This window comes from Bubalus bubalis, chromosome 2, assembly GCF_019923935.1.
Source record: "Bubalus bubalis isolate 160015118507 breed Murrah chromosome 2, NDDB_SH_1, whole genome shotgun sequence".
NCBI classification, from domain to species: Eukaryota; Metazoa; Chordata; class Mammalia; order Artiodactyla; family Bovidae; genus Bubalus; species Bubalus bubalis.
The window spans coordinates 33146250-33167948 of record NC_059158.1 but is presented as its reverse complement, the minus strand read 5'-3'; the positions used below and the strand labels follow the sequence as shown (position 1 = coordinate 33167948).

The window sequence follows — 21699 nt, the reverse complement described above, 5'->3', positions numbered from 1 at the left end:
TGCTCATAGTTAATTCTGCATGTTTAATAATACCTTTCAGTATTTGTCACAAGTAGGGTTTCAAAATGATGAAGCAATTTCTATTTGAAAATAATTTTTTCGACATCATTGGCCATTTTTCTCTTCATAAGCAAATATGTAGCTAATACCTATTTGACATAGTGAGTTGTATTTTCCTTACGTAATTAGCGATCAGATTTTATGTTGTGTCTTTTTAATGTAATTATACCTAAACAAAGAAAGCAGGTTATTAAGCCTGTTAAAACTTTGCTAAACCTACTCTGAGTTGCTGTGCAAAACTATGTACATCATAATAGATCTCAAGTTGTTTGAAGACAGACTTATTTTTGTGTTATGCCTTTAGATGCAAGAAAAATTATTTAAAATTCAAAATCTTAGGATTGAGTAAATATAAAACTTACTGGTAAGGTAATGGAAACAAATAGCTTTAGATGGAAAATAAATAAACAAAAAATTTAAAAAACTTATATTTGAAAACAGGCATGGTAAAATGTCATTCATTATTTTCGCCCCTTTGGGATTGCTGTTTTTATCTTTTTAGAATTCCAGAATATCCATTGTTAGATGCTCTAAATTGGCTTGATACATGGCTTGTGAATTTCTGGCTTAAACTGAAATAATGCCCATCAAATTTCTCTGACGTATAGTATAAAAATTAAGAAATGCTATTTTATATTTACTCTTTTCTGTACAGTTCAATCAGGTTTTTCTAAGTTCTAGGTTAGAGTCTAAAAGTAACTAATATTTGTGAAACTTTGTGATAGTTTATTTAAAGTTATCTTTACATAATTACCATGGAATAAAACTTTTCCTTTTTGCAATTACTCCCTGACCTTTCTTTTTATTCCAAAGATAGATTTGGTCAGATTCTATCTTGAAAAATAATTGTATTTCAATTTTGCTGCAAGTACAATGTGCCCAAGTGATACTGGTCTTTAAGAGTAATTGATTAGTGAAGACTTGACTTCTGTCTATGGAAATGTCATAAGCAATTTAAATTTCCATATAATAAGACCACAAAAACAATTTTAAGGGCCTGAGTTAATTCTCTATTGCTCGGGTTTCAGAGTAGCTCACAGATTTAGTCAGAGGAAGCCTCATAAAAATTTTCAATAGCGTTTTTAGAGTTAAATATCCTTTTACTTTATTTTTCACAAGCTCTGTATCATGTGATTTAAATGCTAGTTATTGTGAGGTGCGCTAAATAAAGGAACTTCTTTCTCTGTTCTGAAATGTCAGGACACAAAATTACTTCCCTCTTCCCCATGAAGTTTCTTGAATTGGTAGATTTTATATTTGAAAAGCACCTAGAAAAGTAACTGTTAAAGTTTCATCACAAGTTATTCTTTGCAGAACAGAACTTTTGTATTGGGTGGTGTGCAAACAAAATTTTGAGTGCTAAACTAACTAGTTAAAAAGTGATTTTTGAGTGCTCTCTACTCCTTAAAATGTTTTGCATTGCTTGGGTTTGGTGCAGATGAAATGTGTAAAAATTTCTTGATTCTTTTGGTTTTCTTTTAGATAAACACAGTTGAGAATCTCCAAGGGAAACTTTTTAGCTTCAGAGATCTACTTCTTTTTTTTTTTTTTTTAATCCTCAAACATATAATTACACTTCTGATTGATATAAAGTCAAATATATTCTCTGTATCTCCCTTTTTTTCCTCAGAAAAACATTAGTCAATCTGATTTGGTAGAGTGAATAGCAAAAAAAAAAAAAAAAAAAAAAAAAAAGAAAAACCAATAGATTTAGCTACTAAAATAGAATTCAGCCAAAACAGGAAAAGTTATCACTATATCTTGTTAGTTAGCACTTTTTTTCCAGGCCAAGTTGTAAGCCTCATAGAAGACTCACACAATTTGTGATGACCTATTTGTTTTGTTATTAAATGTGATACATAAAACATACCATTATTTAATATGGCCATTATTATACTGCTTAAGCAAAGAAAAATGGATTTATGTATTTCACTCTTAGGGATCTTTTCTTTCATATTTTCCCATATTGAATCAATTTTCCTTTTCTTCTAACTAAAAAAAAAATCCATTATATTAAAAATATGCAGTAAAATAATAATGTCCCAGAGCTCTAAAAAACCTTTATATTGGGGCAGATTTCTTCACTTTTTTTCTGAAAATTTTGCCAGCCTGGAGTGAAACCCATCAGCAGTACTATATCTCTCAACAACACCAAAAAACATCTCAGGACATGAAGTAAAGAATTACATATTGAATTGAACCCTTTAAGGATGCTTATAAGGAAAAGCCTGTGTTTAGCACACAGCCGACTTGGAACAGAAGTTAGCCTGCTCATCTTACTAAAAGCACATCATTATAATTATACTCTATACTTATGGTATATCTTCTACATTTTACAGACTTTAAAAAATTATCTCCAATTTATATTGGAAAACTGTAGTTTCAGGAGATGAAGTTACTTGCGATCATGGCAGAGGGGTAATAGAGGTGGGGGGAAAGACGAGGGTCTCTTGATTTTTGGTGCATTAATTCTCTTCTAAAGAGTTCAACTTTTCTGCCTTCATTAATACACTTACTGGTTCCATATTTACTTTGACATAGAAAGCCACACAGCAGGTGTTAAAACACAATATGCTGAGTGTAAAAAATGTCAAGCATTCAAATGAATACTGGCAAACACAGTCAGTTATTTCACTATTTTTCAGATGTGCACATTTTGGCCTTGTGAATTTGAAAAGTTGATGAGTACTTTGCCCCCATCAGGGGTACAGCATTACCTGGGTTCAGTAGCCACTTGAGGCACTAGATCAAGTATGCAGGAAGGAAGTCATGCCCTCATGGGATTTATCCTTGACCTGGGAGACGTCTCAGATTGAATAGAGTAACCGTATATTCCGGGTAAAGGACAGTGGGCACGATTCCCTCTCCTCTGGGATGGAAAAAGTTGTCAGAAAACTAGTTTGGAGCAAGGGCATATTGCCTCTAGCTGGGAGTGCTGACTCAAACTTTCACTGGTTCTCTCACGGACTGTTGGTGGTGGGACGTGATGCTCTTTATGGAGCTCTTTCATTTATTCATTTCAAAAATATTTATCAAACACTTACTCTGTGCCAGGCACTGCTTTGGGAGCTGAGCACAGAGTGGTGAACAAGGCAGATGAAGGCCCCTGCCTCTTGTAATTTCTAGTCTCATATAATCTGGGCCCCTAGAGAGAGTCTCTTAGCTTTGGGCTAGCATATCAAAGGGAGTAAGATGGTCATTCCTATATGTACATTGAAATGAGGATTATTTTGAGTACAATGGGATGCTATAGAAGTGGGTTCTACAATTTGAGGACAGCTTTAAGATTTTAAACCAAAAGGAGGCATGGATTTCCTTGGTGGCTCAGATGGTAAAGCGTCTGCCTACAATGTGGGAGACCTGGGTTCAGGATCTGAGTCAGGAAGATCCTCTGGAGAAGGAAATGGCACCCCACTCCAGTACTCTTGCCTGGAAAATCCCATGGATGGAAGAGCCTGGTACGCTACAGTCCATGGGGTCACAAAGAGTCGGACATGACTGAGTGACTTCACTTTAAAGGAGGCGTAGAACTGAGAAACAGCCTAAAAGAACAGTAAAGGTGAAAAAATATTGACATTTTTTTTTTGCTTTTTGTTTGTTGAGTTGTTTCCCTGGCTGGAGCCAAGGGCAGAGAGGAGGGGTGTTGGAGCAGCCTTCCTCGGTGGGGGAAAGGCAGTTCTAAAGTATAGTGATCATGTCTGTTTCATCATGCTGTAAGAAATCTGCTTTAATGAGAGTTATGTACGAATTGTATTGGGGGCACGAAATTAAATGCTTTGGTTTGCTTTATGGACATCTCGACAAAAGAGGGAGGAACAGAAGGATGAGGGTAATATTTGCCAGACGGCAAGCACACATGGGTATTGTCATTGGAGGGTGCTGGGGTTACTGTAGTCGGAGCCATGGTTTAGTCACCGCAAGGGCATCTGGAAGCCGAATGAGCAAGAGATGGAAATCATCTGAATATTATAGGATCCTGGAAGTTAGCTGCGAGAAAGGATATTATTAAGAGGCAGGCCCTTGGTAATAGGTTTAAGAATAGTGTGTTTTATGTATGACAGCAAAGACTCTGCACTGACAGTCCCTTCCGGGCTCCATGTTAATCAGAGGCACCTATTTGCAAGTTAGCTGACCCTGGTTAAAAGTGTGTTCCCTGGCAGCAGTGAAAAATGTTTATTAGCCTCAAAGGCTGATTATTCTGGATCCTGACTTCCCCGAGTTAGTCGGCTGCAGGTTAACTGCTGAAGATTAAGGAGGCAAGTGTGACATTCCAAGATGGCAGATAGGATGAGACAGAAGTTTGGCTAAAGGTGCATTTTCTGTCTGTACCACTCATGTGTCAGTGATCATTTTCAGCCGGTTACATGTCTTTATTCCTGTACCTAGACTTTAAGCTCATGATAGCTTTGTATATTCCACTGGGTCCCACTCCAGAGTGGGCACTCTATCATGATTTGCAGTGTGATTGAATGCTGAATATCTAGCTCAGAGTAAGTTGATGAAATGTAGTTCTGGATACCATACCACATTTAGACTTCCCTGTAGTCAGGAACTGTAAGGTTTCCCCTAAATGTCTTATCCCATAGAGCTGACCACACTTCCTTTTTTGGGGGTGGGGGCGTGGGGGCTGTGATCTGGCTGAGACCACACCTCATGGAGCTCCAGGCTGCAGACAGGCAGTGCCTTAATATGTATGATGCAGTCTGCACATGGGCCATCAGCTTTCCTTCTGTGGTATAATTCCTATGGACAACTTAACATGGGGATTTAATAAAAATGTACATGTATTCTGTGAAGAGTCCAACAACAAATGAAGGAAACTTTTGCATGCCTTTGAAATGGGTGGGCCCTGAAACGTTGGTCTGTTTGAAGTGGCATCCGAACCCGTATGCAGATGCCTCCGTCCTGTCTGCCATTCCTGGACTAGAGCACTAAGTCCTGATACAGTGCATCCTTTATGATGAGACTATATTCTCAGTTCTTCAGTTTTTCTGAGATGCCATTATTGCTGCTATCTTTCCTGTTTTATGTAGGTGGTAGCCCTTGGAGAGGTACCAGATGGGACTGTGGTTACTGTCATGGCGGGTAACGATGAAAATTATTCTGCTGAGCTCCGAAATGCCTCTGCTGTTATGAAAAACCAAGTAGCCAGGTTCAACGATCTGAGATTTGTCGGCCGGAGTGGAAGAGGTAGGTCTCTGATTTTTCATATGGATAATGGAATAAACACTTTAGGATCCTCTGATGAAATGTAGGCTAAGTCTGTATACAAATCAGCACCTTCTACTGAATAGAATTACTGAAAGTTTTCTTTAAATACGTCCAGATGAGGTTGAGTGTTTTAGTGAGTACTCAGGCCTTTTTCATTTGTTTTATGATATTGAAAATTCAAACAATGTTTTCAGAAGGACCAGTTCCTAATTTCACTGGGTGTGAGCATATGAGGTGGAAGGAAGAACAGTTGGAGATTCAAGTTCTGAGTTATGAGGAGCCAAATAACTGAGTACATTCAGTGGCAAAGGGCAAAGAAAAGGGAGTGCATTGGATCAATTTCCTGGTAATATCAATTTTGCTCTAAGTTGTAGCAAGGACAGCTAGCATAATGCTCTTCACTTGTCACATATGTTACCTCTGTAGGATTTAATTTACTCTTATAGGAACTTATTTAAAAATCATAGGCTTTTATAGAAGGCTTTTCATTTGAATAAGTGAATAATGTATTACTTATGTTAGAATGACTATGTGGAATTGCCTAGACAGATGAATGATTGGGACTCTAAATATTTCCACATTATTTAAGAGTTTCCACCATCCATACCCCCCATTCAAATATTAGGAATCCTTAAAAAGATCATAAAAGAGAAAATAATCCCTTTTAGGGTTTTCATAGCTGTTTCATAAATGCGGTTAATATTTTTTTTAAAAAGTCTCAAAGAAAACCAGTATTTTGGCTTTTATTTACTTATTCTATGGCAAGACTTTTAATCATCATTCATTAGAAGTTTTATGTTCATTTACTGATTGATTGAATCTGACATTTCCATTTTAAGTATTTTGATGAGAAGAGGGAAAATAGACCACTTTAGGACTGGAGTGAAATAAATTATAAATAAATTATAAAGACCTGTGGAATGACTTCAACCCAGGTTTGTGTTAGGAAATGAGAAGCATCAGTTTTTAAACCATGTCCAATAATTGCCTTTAAGTTTGGATCAGATGTCAAATTATTACCATCGTAAAAACTTGATAAGGGAAATTCATGCAAGACTGTTTCCGGTGAGTAGTTTTAGTTTACTTTCTAGGAACAGGGCCAAGAAGTTGTACTTTTTAACTTAAAAAAAAAAAAATGATACATGCTAATGAGATACTGTCACTGAAGATTTGAAATAAAATGAGAGCCTCTGGTAGAATCAAAACTCAAGGGGTTATCTCTGCATCAGGTATAGTTCACTTTCATTAAAAGGAAAAGAAAGATACATCTTAGTCTCACTCTTGACTGATTAGGTGTAAAGTGTTTATGAGTGTGTATTCATTTTTCCCCTCAGTTACTGTGCAGGCCCACTGTACAATTCAAATTTCTTTTTTTCTAGTAAGAATCAAGAGAAATTTGAACATGATGTATCTTCTGAACCTGTATCTTCTGAAGGGCATCTTTCTTCTAATGTAATATTACTTTGTTGAATTTTAGTATTTAAAAGACCAGGCGCTATACATCATTTTACAGACACAAACTAGAGTTTTCATTTATCTTGCTTTTGTATGATATGGATGCTGCATAACTTTTCTCTGATCAGTTTGAGTAGAAACTATGGCAAAGTGATAGTGTACTTTGTAAACCCTCAACATATTTATTTAAGAAACTTCAAAGAGAAACAAAGGGTGTGCACTGTTTTACTATATTGGCTTTCTGAGTTTTGGCTGGTTTCCCAAATAGCAATTTTTATATTTAAAAAAAAAAAGACAGACTTAACTGCTTGCAGACTTTTCACGCATGGAAGATGAAGAAAGCTTCTTTTGATGAAGTGTAATTATGTCCAAACAGAGCTGACCCCCTCCCCCTATATTTCTTATGATCTTAACTGAAGAAAGTAGGATTTTTCCTTTGAAGCAGCCGGGACTTGGTGGAGGATCTGAAATGCCACAGTCTGCTGCCAGAGGCAGGATGGAGAAATTGGTCCAGACTTGTCTTCGAGACTTAGATTGGGGGTGGGGGGAGCGAGTGGAGAGAGAAAGAAAAATTGATGTATCACTAATAATAGATTTTTAAATCAGGGCATTAATATTATATGAAAGGAAACAGTAATATCAAGCTGAAATGAAGTGGGGAAAAGGACAGAGAATATTGATGAGATACTACCTTTGAAAAAAAAAATGGGTCAGTTCTTCAGTGGCAGGAAACCCTTTAACCTGCCTGTGTACCTGACCTGCTTCTAACAGTCCCTTTCCAGCTTCCTCTTTGATTTTCACACTTCTATATTTCTCTCAAGTTTTTAAGTCTGGGTCAACAAGATGCTGCCATTGTATCTGCTGCCCAGGTATTTACATTTTCTATTTTCAGTAGCATTAAAAAATGAAAAAAACAGCAAGTTCCTCAAATGCTACATTTTTTCATGGGTAGAAAGATACACTCTCAGGAATTAAAAAAACAGTTTTCGATTTATAAAGCAGTAACATTGCTACTTACTCTGGCCTTATGGGTTATCTGAGGACCACAGCTTTTGGAAGTGCTTTGGAATACGAGTAGAGCTTCGGTGAAACTTGCATTCAGTGGAGAGTGGCTTACATTTTTAAATTGTCTTTTCTCTTTTTCTTCTTTATATGTTAAGCCAAGTATTGAAAGTGACTTTGGTCTTTAAGTTTTCTTGGTGTGTTTCCTCACTTTTGACGTCAAGCGAGTTGCTTTTAATTTACAAGCACTTCTAAACACCTGTAGTGTGCAGAGCATGGTACTTTGTCAATTCCGGATACACTCTTTGCTTCTAGTCTTAACTTTCCCCACTATTTCTGACAGCCCCTCGGGCTAGGTTAGAATTGCCTTTCAATGACAGGTCCTATGTGTATCTCAGAAAATATATGACTTGAGGACATATTGCAGAACTAGTTCCTAGATGAAGCTAAGGATGCTACAATTAGGTGTCTAATGAGTGCTAGCTCCCTAAGTAAGAGTCTGCATTTTTTAATCACTTATGGAGAGTAGTAAACAATGGGATTTGGAAAAGTTTTTTTTTATTTAAGGGAGTAAGTCACGAATACTCATATAAACATTTGACTTCAGAAATGTATCACTGTTTATAGGGATGAGAGCAAATGACCTAGTTGGATGATAGTTTCTGAAACCATTAGGTTCATGTTCCTTCTGAAGGGGCAGTGAGAAGTGGGAGGAACCTCCTTGTCTTTTGTTTTAGTTGTTAAAGTACATCTTGATTCTTAGGATTTGATTTTAGAAGACTTCAGTCCGACTGTCATATTGGTTTCCTTTCTCTCAGACCCAACTCTTTTTAAAATGAAGTCTTCATAGAAAATCGGTTCTGTTGTGAACATTGGATGGTGAATTTTATATTTCACCTTCTTTTGTTCCTATGTGAGGTGTTTCTATGAATTTGAAGAAGCATCAATGCATTTTAATATCCAGAGTACGTTGTGAAAGTCTCAAACAGCAATATTCTCAGAAATGGTTTAGGTAAATTCATGGGCACTGTCTCTTGTGGTTATTAAGAGTCATTAAAGACAGTTGACGGAGAAGGCGATGGCACCCTACTCCAGCACTCTTGCCTGGAAAATCCCATGGACGGAGGAGCCTGGTAGGCTCCAGTCCATGGGGTTGCTAAGAGTCGGGCACGACTGAGCAACTTCACTTTCACTTTTCACTTTCATGCATTGGAGAAGGAAATGGCAACCCACTCCAGTGTTCTTGCCTGGAGAATCCCAGGGACAGGGGAGCCTGGTGGACTGCCGTCTGTGGGGTCGCACAGAGTCGGACACGACTGAAGCGACTTAGCAGCAGCAGCAGCAAAGACAATGGAGATGTGTACCTCCTTGGTTTATGAAGATTCGTGCCATGGATGACAACTGTCTTCTAAGCACCACTCTTGAAGCACTGTTAGAAACCCAGTCCTGGCTCGCAGGCCATTGATCCAACCCAGAATGTATCTTTTTTTTTTTTAATGGTTTAATGCAAATTAACTTTCAATCTAGGAGTTCAGCCAGTTCACTCCTCCAGATCTTCCCTTTGTTTTAAGGTCCTGATGTGGATCCAGTGGCTTCCTATTCAACTTTCTAATCTCCATTTCTGTAGACTTTCAGTTTTCTGTGAGTAGTTCCGACTCCTGGCTGCCTTATTCTTCTGGTTAGTCTTAATGTTTATAATAAATCCTTTGTTCCCTAACCAGATAATTAAATTTCTTAAATCCATATAACATTCAATATATAATGGATAAAATACAGAATATCAGTGACACTTTAAAGATAGATGATTTCATCATTCTGGTTGACATACTTCATTAGTAGATTTATATTTGTTTCTTGGTCTGATAGAGCTGTTTGGGACACATGTAGCAATAAATTCCCTATTAGTTTCTAAAAATATTCCCTAACAAAGTCAAAAAGAACATTAATTTTAGGGTCTGGAAGACTTGGTTTCAGATCCTGATTTTTTTCCACTTATTAGTTGTGTGGTTAAATTAGTAAGATTCTCTGAGCTTCAGTTTCCTTATTTGTGAAATGAGGGTAATAAACCTGAGTGGGTAGGATTAAATGAGATAATGTGTATGAAGTGACTGGCACTTCACAGGTTTCTAATCAATATTCATTTTCCTCATATTTCCCTCCCCCTGCCTTTCTCTCTTTCCTCCCCACCCCCTCCCCACCTTCTTGGCCACAGGGTAGCCAAAGAGACTTAAAACTATATATGCCTAGTAACAAATGATATGTGTCTTAAACATATTTCAGGAACTTAACATGGTCTGGGTTGAAAAGAAAACCCATTCACTAGACTTGACAGCCAAAGACCTGTTCTACATTAAGCCTCCTCTACAACCTGTTCCATATTAAGCTTTGAAAAGATTGCATTAAACTCTGTGTTGCTACATATTGTTTAAGATTTGTGTTTTGATTTCATACCCTCTGCTTTCAGTAAAGGGAAAAAACAGTCTTTGACCAAAAAAAAAAAAAAAAAAAAAAAAGCAAAAGGAAAGGAGCTTTTCAAAGCTCTGTCCCAGGAGCAGGCTAAATGAATTCTCTGGCCTGAGATTGCTGAATGTTTTATTGAGTCACTGCTTCACGCCCACCTTTTCCTGTCTTGTAACAGTTTGCAGTTTTGACTATCTGACATGACTAACCGTCGCAAATCTAACTGATTACAACTGTCAGTGAGTCTGGGTAGCAGAGTCTGGTATCTTCTTCTGGAGAAAGCAAACAGCCAGATCTGCACCCAAACTTTTCCCCATCAAGTTTTTGCCACCCTTCCCCCTTCCATGTCCCCACCCCCCCATCACCTTTTTTTAGCTCATTAATTTGAAACATCAAATGCACTTTTTCAGTGAATCACACCCTCTGCTGAAAGCAAGCATTCATATTTACATTGGGAGATGTCATGTACATTTAGCCAAAAATAAGTTACTGTCAGGGAGTCATTTCAAGATGGCTCTTAGACGAGGAGGTATGTTAGGGAAGGGGTGGGCAGGGAGGAGAAAAACTTTGTTCCAGTAATGATGAAATCATCATACCACAGGCACATTAAGGCCAGGACGGGAGACACTGGCTCCTGTTAAAATGATTCCCATAAGAATCTTACTCTTTCATCTTCTCATTGTAGTGCAGTTAAGCAAATGAATGCTAAAGCCATGTGAAGTCAATAGCATAATCAACAGTGATTTAGTATTGTTCTCTCACGGGGTCATGACCTAATCCTAAATAAAGACTTCTAAAATTGTCTGCTTGGATGTGTTCCTGATGTTGTAGAAAAACTGAAAGCAAAGAGAACCCTCTTCAAGTGGTCAAGAGTTTTTGTTTGCATTAGAGCTCTTGCTACTGAGCAACTCTTTTTTGAAATTGGAGCCTCCCTGTACAAGACTGCCATGAAGATGAGGATTTTAGTGCTCATGAGCTGAGTAACTCCCTAAAGTAGCCATCAGAAGGTTTCTCATTAGAATAAGGAGTCCTGACCCTTGTTTGTGTTTGGTTACTTCTTCAGAGATGCTTAAATGCAATGTAGACATTAGTACTGCCATTTTATCAATACTGTCTTTTTATATTCACTGTGGATTTTCCCTTTTCTATCTGCAGGCAAGAGTTTCACCTTGACCATAACTGTCTTCACAAATCCTCCCCAAGTTGCCACCTATCACAGAGCTATTAAAGTCACAGTGGATGGACCCCGGGAACCCAGAAGTAAGTGCTTGCCTTCCTATTGGAAATGGGAATAGGATTTGTGGAGACCCTGTGAGGAATTTATCCAAGATAAGTTAGTGCTACTTTCACGTGAAGAGTTTCTTTGCCAAGTTTGCTATCTGCATATATTTTTACGAGGGGCAATTAGATCTTCACAGTTAGTGGAAAATCAAATTACACTTTTCACCTTTGCCTCAAAATTGCTAAGCCCAACATAACTTTGTGAATTTCCGTTACTGTAAGTTTTTTTGCTAAAAAATTCTGCTCATCCACTGGACACAATAGATGAGGCAGAACAGACCCACGAGAGCTGAGGAAGAAAACAATAAACTGCAAAATCCTGAGCTTAGTCAAAAAGCTTTTGCGTGTGTTTCCCATGGCCTAAGAATGTGTTTTAACTTTTTAACTCGCCCACTCAATTCCCTTTATAGAGAGCACACTGCTTAATTACAAAGAATTTATTTGCAAATGATAACTTGCTTGATTGTTACAACACTGTTGTTTGCTCATGTTCTAGTAATTGCCAGAGATAGTTTCTTTAGCAGATAGAGTCAAGCCAGATTTAAATCCACCTTGGTTTATTTGTCTCCTGGGACATCTGAAAGGTTGAACCAGCATCATTTGAAGGCAGTGCCCATCATCCATTTGGGCTAATATGCATTTTCCTCTTAAATCTAAATTAAAACAGGTTTGCTCCCCCCTCCACCCCTAAAACTGATTTGAACATACTTACCAGAGCCGAATTTAAATACGTTTAAGGATTAAATATTATTTAATACATACAACCTTAAAAATTCTGTGCCAATGGAAACATCACACAGAACTCCGCCTTTGATGAGTGAATCCACGGGAGATGTAGCCATTGTGTTTGGAGAGTTTAATTTGGCTTGTGGTGGAGGGACAGCTGGCAGAAATCTTTGTTATATAATGATACACCTGCCAAGACAATGGCATAGCTTTTCTGCTCCTAAAATCGAGAGCAAAGGGCTGGTGAAGTTTTGCCTCCCCTCTGCCCCTGGGGCCGCCTGGTCTTGAGCCATGGGAAGATGTGTTGCCTTCCGCTCCTCTTGCACTGTCTCTTCTCACAAAGGCTGACTACTCGCCCAAACGAGGGAGGTTTCCTGCCTGAAAAGTCAGTCTTTGAGGTTTTTCTTTTCTCCGTCTTTCATGTGTATGGCGTTCTTCTAGGTTTCCCAACAATGGGAGCGCTGGCTCTGTCTGCTCAGGTTAAGAGTGTCCTGTTAGGCGGTGGCCACACACACGTCTCTGGTTGCCCTGTCTCTGGTCCTCAGGGCCAGCAATCATGCAGTGCAGGTGAATGGATCAGCCTAGGGCTATCTGGCCTGATTTCAGATTTTTGCCTGACTTTTCTGGACCACTGTCTATCTGGAACGATAGCTTAGGATGGAAGACATCTAGCATTTTATCTGATTAGCTCCCGAGTTCCTGAAAAGGCAGGGACATCCCTCAATAATGCACCAAGCAGGATGGTAGTCTTTTCACGTTTAACACAACTAATACTTATCTCGTAAAGATGTTTCCTGCTGATCTCAGCTGCTTTTCTCAGTTCTTGGAAAAACCATCATTGTGTGTGTGTGTGTGTATGTCTCTCTTTCTCTGTGTATATCTCCAGATGCTCACAAGTTGATGCTCACAAGTTGATGCTCAGACTTGATGGTTGGGAGAGGAAGCAGGGGAAGGTGGGTGCTGCCTCATTCTGAAAGTGGTGACAAAAAGAAGGAGGTAGAATAGCTTTGGGAGAGTCACTTCTCTTTCAAGCAAGGGTAGTATCACCTCATTCCCAGGAGGCCATTGGCAGAATGAACAGTTGCTAGGCTCAGTCCCTGTAAAGACAGAGAAGTGCTCTGAAAAGCAGTGAGAGTTAGGGATAGAGCAGATAGTATGCATGTGACCTGAGTTTAGGCTTTTGATGCTGCTGAAGGTGCTGGGGAGAAGCAGATATAGAAATTGAGTGGCGGACCTCTGCCCTAGATCTGCTCACAAACCAAAAATATCTGTGGAAATGCGATGTCATTTCTCTGACATCACAAGGTGACTGGCCAAACTCAGTGTCTGGCTGTGTCTGGTATCAGTAACATTTTAGTCCTACAACCTGAATTCTCAGTATGGGGTTATTTCCTTCTGCCCTGCTCTTGGCTGTCTGAGCATTGGATGTTTGTAAGTAAAACCCTCTTCTCAATATTGTTCTTTAGTTTTGAGACTCCCAGGTGTGGAAAATGCCCAAGATTTTCAATTTCCTTCAACTGTGAGTTGAAGGCTTTTAATTGATAGGTGTGTATATAATGTTAAATGAAGAATCCTCTAGAACATGAATTGGCAGACTTTTTTTGTAACGTGCCAGATAGGAAATGATTTCAACTCTCTGGGTCCTATGATATCTGCCACAGGGACTCAACTCTACCAGTGTAGCTCAGAAGCAGCCTTCAACAATACATAAACAAGTGGTAGTGGCTGCATATCAATAAAACTTTATTTACAAAAATAGGTTGGGGGGTGGTCAGATTTGGCACACAAGTTGTGGTTTGCCAACCACTGCTCTAGACTTCTTCAAAGTGGCTTATTTTCTCAACCGTTAACAGAGAAGAGCTTTAGGAAAAGGCTTTTCTGAGGGAAGAAAAAAAAAGACAGTGAGTGCAATTGTTTTAGCATCTTCTCCCACAACATTTTAATTCTGTAAGTAATGGTTGTCATTGAAAGACTGTACGTCTGTTTCTTACTGCGAAAGTTTGAAGGGATTGAGTATTTTTGCTCTCTTGGTCCTGTTAATGGAATTTCACTCCTTCTTCAGAAGATCACAGTATAAGTTGAAAAGACTACTTCTGGCAGATGAGCTGTTTGAACAAGGACAGGTTCCGGGTTAACTGGTTGGGTCTTTACTCAGCAACAGGACAGTGATTAAGGGTGTGGGCTTTTGCATCAGGCTGTCTGGATTGAAAGCCCAGGATGCCACCATTCACCAGTTGTGTGGTGACAGGCAAGTTACCTAAGTTGTCTTGGCCTCAGTTTCCTCCTCTGCTAAAGTGAGAAAAATAATTAATAATAAAGTGAGAAGACTAATAATAGTATCTTCCTCATCCGTTGCTGCAAAGATGTTAAGTGATGTCATGTATCTAAAATGCACAGCCCAGGGACTGTCGGGCGGTAAGTGCTCAGTAAGCATGAGCTATTATTACATCAGTTTCAGCGTCAGAAGTTTGCTGTAGTTTTTGCTTAGAGTACACTTCCAGGAAATAGATACCATCTAGCTTCTGTTCTCTCGGGTAATTTTTTTTTTATTTTCTTGCAGATGGCTTTACTAATTTCTGCTCATTAGTAAATGACACTAATAAGTGTTATAAATTGTGCTGGAGCAGGTATTCGTGCTGCCTGGGGACAGCTGGGCAGAACTGATGATAAACAGCTTGTTCACAGCAAAGTCCAAGAGAGGATGCTAGGGCACTGATGCCGCCCTCGGAGGCCCCACTTATCAGCCCATCTGCCAAGGCTTGCTTTTCACTCAGAAAATCAGAAAGGTTTCATCCTTCCATGTTTTCTGTCTCTGGCAGCTGAACGGGTACTGTCACATCACAAACAACTCCTTCTCTTAATATACACATCTGGCGCTGGCAGTTGGACGAACTTCATAAGAGCACATGATCATCACTCATTACAAGATTAAAAAGTACCCCATGGCATCATTGATGTTTTTTAACTTTGATCTTTTGCAGTTGTGATTCATCTCAGTTATAAAACTTCCCTTTAAAGGAACACAGCCGATGACTTATTAGAACCTTCGTCTTAAGTAGCGTAAACATGAGAACGGTACACATCTTTACAAAATGCCATTTATTTTCTCCGCCAGCTTATCAGTTTAAGACATGACATCATGCTTAAGATCCCAAATTTGTCAGCCTTGTGTTTAGGCAAGGCATTTTGACCTTCTGTTGGCAAGTTAGCTCTGAAGAGGTCCTGCCGTACGTTCACCAGCAGAAGTCAGTGGAGCAGAAGCAGCTACAGTAATGCATTTGGATGCCTAACTCTTTCAAACATCAGATTCTATTAGGATCTTTTGTTCCACATATGCAGTTGCTTCCAACTGCAGTCCTTTTGAAAGAACTTCTCCAGGAAGATGAAATCTTGCTCAGTGGTGTCATATTCTACTGCTGTGTTTCTGAGTTAAGGAGGAAGAGTGACGAAAGGGTATTATTGGCTGTGCAGAGGATGGAAAAAGTAAATCACCTTACACAGTCAGAAGTCTTTTTATTCTCTTGCTGCTCTGTCAGTTATCTCTTGGTAAATAACAAACCATCCCCAAACACAGTGGCTTAAAATAGCAACCAGGGAATTCCCTGGTGGTTCAGTGGTTAGCACTCTGTGCCTCTACTGCAGGAAGCCTAGGTTTGATCCCTGGTCAAGGAACTAAGATCCCAAAAGCTTCCTGGTGCAGAAAAAAGTAAAAAAAAAAAAAAAAAAATAAAGACCAAAAAAAAAAAAAGAAACAGCCACTAGTTTATTATTTCTCACGACTCTGTGGGTTGACTGGGGTTCATCTGGATGGGTTTTCTATGGTCTTTCTTGCGATAAGATGGTAGCTGGTGCTGAAACATGCCTGATGGTCTCAGTCCCTTGTCTGATGCCTTCATGGGGTGACTGGAAGGTTAGGCTCAGCAGGAAGGGGGCGACAGCTGGGCCTTTCTCTCTCTCCTATAGTTCCAGAGCCTCCCCCTCTCCGTGTGGCCTTTTCTGTCGGAGTCTGACTTCCTATGTGGCAGCTCAGGGTTCCTTTGGGTGTAAAAGTGGGAACTTTCTGGCCTTTTGTAAAGCTTCTTAAGGCTCAGAATTGGAGTAGAGTCACTTCTTACATATTCTGTTGGTGAAAGCAAGAGACATGTGCAGCCTGGCCTTGAGGGGAAAAAAATCTTGCAAGATGAATGATGGGGACGGTGGTTCACTGGACCACCCATGTCACCTACTTCCATAAGTGCTTATATCGGAAATATCATTGCTGCCACAGGAGAAATGATTTTTTGAGGTACCATTTCCTGAAAAGTCTTCTGACTTCTTATTCTGGAAGACATCTAAAGTTCTTCAAGGTCACTCCAAGTTCCAGTGCTTGTAGCTTCACTCTGAATTAGACCAGTTTGGTAATTTCCAGATGAATGAGGGGTGGGTGATATCTTGTGGTGCTTGGTATCAGCAGGTCAATAGCGAGTCAAGCCAGATCAGTCCTCTTATGGGAGAAGAATATTAGATATTTGAACATAAAGAGGTTATTTGCCTTGCTTGGCAGCTGGGCAAATCTGTAGCCAAAGTATCTTCTGGATCCTCAAATGAACAAGCCTGGTGGTTTTTATGCTGTCTACCACTCAGCTTTACAAATTCTCCCTTGTCAGTACACCTGCAAATCTGATACCTAATGCACATGAATGGGTTTCTAAGAGCTTCCGTGTGCTGCCCCCCAGGGAAGTAAATCATAGTTACCCTCCAGGAGAGACCAAAGCCATCATCTGCATCTTTGCTACTGGGACACTTTTGGTCAGTGCTGGCCACCTACCCGTCCTGAGCTGGGGGGAGAAGGGGAAAGCCCTGCCTTTTCTTTCCCATGATCTGGCTCCTTTCCTGCAGGCTTGGTGCATGGCTACAGCACTGCTCTGCTTAACTCCTTCTGTGACTTCAGTAGGGCTGGCGCTTAGGTGATGGAGAACCTCTCTGGGTGTGCAGGGTACCCTGTGTGTTTCAGGGCCGTCTCAGCACTCGGCTTCACCAGCTTGTCAGGGTCATGTCCTGCAGCCAAACTGTTTTCTTTTCCTGCTTGCTTCTTGTCACCTGTGCCCAGTTCATTGCACGTTTTTAATTCTTTAGAGAACATTTTATTATTCTACATTCTTGTGCACCTTTGATTGCAGAGGTTTTACCTTATAAACTGAACATTTAAGACAGACTTAAATAAAACAGTGGTCTGTGGCCTGAAGCATCTTATTTTTCTCCCATGCTGTTCCACCCAGTTCTTTAAAAAAATTTGTTTTTAATGACTATTAAAAATTTCCATGAAGACTATTTTTGTTCAAGTTTAAAATATTGTTGTTGTTCACTGTTCTTTAGTTGCTCAGTTGTGTCTGACTCTTTGCAACCCTGTGGACCGCAGCATGCCAGGCTTCCCTGTCCTTCACCGTCTTCCAGATTTTGTTCAAACTCATGTCTGTTGAGTCAGTGATGCCATTCAACTATCTCATCCTCTGTTGCCCCCTTCTCCTTCTTCTGTCAATGTTTCCCAGCATCAGGGTCTTTTCCAAAGAGTCTGCTGTTCACATCAGGTGACTGAAGTATTGGAGTTTCAGCATCAGTCCTTCCAATGAATGTTCAGTTTAAAATATATCTTTTATTTATTTGTTTAATTTTTGTCCACACCCTGCAGCATGTGGGCTCTTACTTCCCTGACCGGGGGTCAAAAGCATACCCCCTGCATTGGAAGGTGAAGTCTTAACCACTGGACCACCAGGCCAGTCGTTCTATCCAGTTCTCCAGCCCCAGAAAGGGTGGCAAGAATCATGGTCTTGGCATTCGCTATTCCTCATTGTAGATGGTGTCAGTGGCAGCTGGCTTTTCTCCTCCACTGCTCTTCACCCTGGTTGGGTGTAGGAATAGAGTTTTAATGGTGCCTGGCCCATGATCTTTGCTTATTTATCAGTGGTGGATGCTGATATAGAGCTTGGGCAGATGTGAAAAAGGACAGGAAACATGTAAAGTGTGTTGGATGAAAGGAGAGCAAAATTGTTTTAAAGCTGTTTGATTTGTCTGGACACAGTTTGTATGTTCACATTCTTGCTGTTTGTGAAGACAATTTGAGAAATGCTTGATAAGCCTCGTACCACATCCCTGATGCCACAGGCCTGAATTTTAGTCTCTGGTTGGAAGTGTTAGTAAAAAAAAAAAAAAACCCTTAACTTTTTTTTTGGTGGGAAAACAATTTTTTTTTTGAGTGAAAGATTCTTTAAATTCTATAGGGTTTTACGATTTTTAAACGTTTCACACATATGATATTTTTTAAAGATTTTTTTTTTTAATGTGGACCACTTTTTAAAGTCTTTGTTGCATTTGCTACACCATTACTTCTGTTTTATGCTTTGATATTTTGGCCACCAGGCATATGGGATCTTAGATCCCCGACCAGGGATTGAACACACACCCCCTGCATTGGAAGGTGAAGTCCTAACCACGGGACCACCAGGGGAGTCCCTACACATGGTTTTTTATTGTCCCATAATAACCCCTTTTATTCCCCCCTTATTCCTGCATGGCACCCACCTTCCTTCTTCCCACTGGTAACCACTAGTTTGTTTTGTATATCTGTGAGTCTGCTTCTTTTTTGTTTTATTCACTAGTCTGTTGTATTTTTTAGATTCCACATATAAATGATATCACATAGTATCTGTCTTTCTGTGTCTGGCTGACTTCACATTGCATAATGCCCTCCAAGTCCCATGCTACTGCAAAAACGCCCTCCACTTCTTGACTTGCAGACTTCCTGTGGCTCTTCCCTGTCTCTGAAGTGCCCAAGGAGTGGCAGTGAGGGGTCCATGCCACATTTTGATATTTACAAGGCAGCAACCACAAGCAGCAGTTTGATGGTCATAAATATGTATCCTTTGGTCACTAAGATCTAAACCATCATTGACCACCTTTGACTTAAGAGAATAATCACAGTTAAAAAAAAACTGTTCCCTTTCCTCTTTTCCTTAAGGAGGATGGTGAGGGAGTCAGAAGCGCTGGTGGAAGTTAAGTCTGGTGGTTGGTGGAATGTACTCTTGAGAGGAGCAGTTTTAAATCTCTTGCAGTACTTTTTTTTTCTGTTGACTGACTGTCAGGAGCTGGGAAGATGGCCAAGAAGGAAATGACACATCGAGAGGCATTTTGTGTTGTGCAATATTCTGTGGAACTGATGCAAGGCTATATGGCCTGTTTACACATTCCTTCGCTCGCAGACAGCATGGCAGTAATTGAATTCAGCAGCACATGGCATGCTGCAGCAAGGAGCCGGGCCTTCACATCCTTTCATGGCAAATTATCGCAGCCGTTAAAACACGCTCATGTCCCTCCTTTGCACTCTCCCCTGGCTTCTCAGTTCTGAATGTGCTTTCTCACTGTATGGGACGTGTGTTCACAAGCAGCGTGGCTTTCCCAGGTAGAGCTCCCTGTCCACAGACACAGTTCCCATTGATATATTTACTTCTCACTAAATATAGCAAGCAGCGTGGCAGGTTTTCAAGCTCTCTGTGCTCTCAAAACACACCGACTGGACCCAAGTGTGTCACCGGCTTATATCTCACTGGAAGTCAGAAGTCATTCATTCTTCAAACAGTGCTAAATACTTGAGAGAGAGAAAAAAAAATTTTTTTGGCTTTATTTTATAAAAAATAAATTTTCCTTCCCGAGATAAAGAGTTTCCAATAGATCACTGAACTACTTCTGTTTTGTTTGTACTATAGCATTTGCTTCAGGAAGGGCTGGACCAGGGCAAAATAGGAGATACTTTAGAATAACAGAGAAAAAAGATTTGTTATCTTGCTCTTCATATTCATACTTGTCCCTACCTAGCATGTTATAGGATACCTTTATAATGTCAGCTAACATCATAGTCTTATCATAGACCTGTCTTTGGTCTTCATATAAAATCTCTACAGTTTTTATTTAGGCAAGCGTGGAAAATAATTGCTCACTTTTTCGAGAAACTCTTGGAAATTAAGCCAGTGCATAAAAAGTACATAAATTGACAGTATTAATTCAAGGTCATATGCAGAAGACTGTATTTGGGATGTGGTGCTTAAGTATTAATAGCAAAAGAAGAGCTCCCTGTTCCTCTCAAAATTTCTCTGCTGCTGTGCTCTGGTGGTGGGACTCTGCTTGCAGACGAAAGTACTTCATTAAAATTCAGGATTATGGCTTATGTCCAGACTCCTCTAAGAAAGGTAATTCAGATTTAAACTCATATTAATATAAAAAATAAGTCATCTCGAATCCTTTATTGGGAGGAGGCTTGGGAAGATGAAGGGAGAATGATCAACCAAGTCCTTGTACTAAACATAAACACAGAGTCAGGTGGGCAGGCGGGGCCTTTGCTGGCCTTGAAGGCAGTCAGTGACAAGTTTAAGGGTTGCAATTTTGCTGCAGGTCAGCCCTAGCAGTGTGGATTCCTGATGTCAGGTCTGTTGTAGGATTCTGTAGTCTCATGGTGTGAAGTTTTGGTTTTTATATTTTCATATTTACCCCCTTTGCAGATATTTCCCTTTTATAGAGTAGTTCTCATCTAGTTTTGTTCTAGATATGTGCTGACTCTTTCCTCTTCTGGTCAGCAAATTATCATTCAATTTCTGTTTTTCTTTTAATTATCATTATTACTATTTTAATGTGTCTGTCTCAATGAGATTCATTATAATCTCTGTCCACCTCAGATAATAGAACCTTACTATACTTTTTTTTAAAAAAGATAATTTTTATTGGAGTATTGTTGCTTTATCAGTTTCTGCTGTACAGCAAAGTCAATCAGTAAAGTATCAGTGAAGTATTAGGACTGTAGCCCGCCAGGCTCCTCTGTTCATGGAATTCTCCAGGCAGGAATACTGGAGTGGGTTGCCATTCCCTTCTCCAGGGGATCTTCGTGACCCAGGGACTGAACCCAGATTTCCTGCATTGCAAGCAGATTCTTTACCATCTGAGCTGCTAGAGGAGAGAGAGAATCAAACTTATGGTTACCAAAGAGGAAGGGGAAGGGATAAATTAGGAGTTTGGGATTAGCTTGTGCACATTACTATATATAAAATAGATTAAACAGCAAGGACTGACTGTATAGCACAGGGAACTATACTCAATGTATTTGAAAGGTTACTTTCAATAACCTATAATGGAAAAGAATCTGAAAAAGAATAGATATTGATCTGTCTATCTATATCTGTTATACATAGATCTATATTATATAGATTATATTATTATATATAGGTTATATATTATATTAATAATATTATAAACACCAATGTATTAATATATTATATATTAATATATATTAATAATATTATATAGATTATATTATTATATAGATCTATATTATATCTATACCTATTATATATCTATACATCTATATCTTATTACATACCTATATAGAAATATATCATATATAATATAAATCTATATAAAACTATATTATATATCTAATATATCTGTTGCATGATATATATATATGTATTCTTTTTCAGATTC

The 21699-nt window shown here is 39.3% G+C and overlaps 1 protein-coding gene across 4 annotated transcripts in view; it reads left to right on the top strand.

The window, feature by feature from the left end:
* RUNX2 (RUNX family transcription factor 2) overlaps nt 1–21699 on the top strand; it is a 351373-nt gene that overhangs the window by 99203 nt on the left and 230471 nt on the right. For all 4 annotated transcript variants that reach the window (XM_025260982.3, XM_044929390.2, XM_025260984.3 and 1 more), the window contains 2 exons: nt 5094–5250; nt 11344–11448. In XM_025260982.3, coding sequence (XP_025116767.1) covers nt 5094–5250; nt 11344–11448 — 262 coding nt within the window. The remainder of the gene's footprint in view (nt 1–5093; nt 5251–11343; nt 11449–21699) is intronic.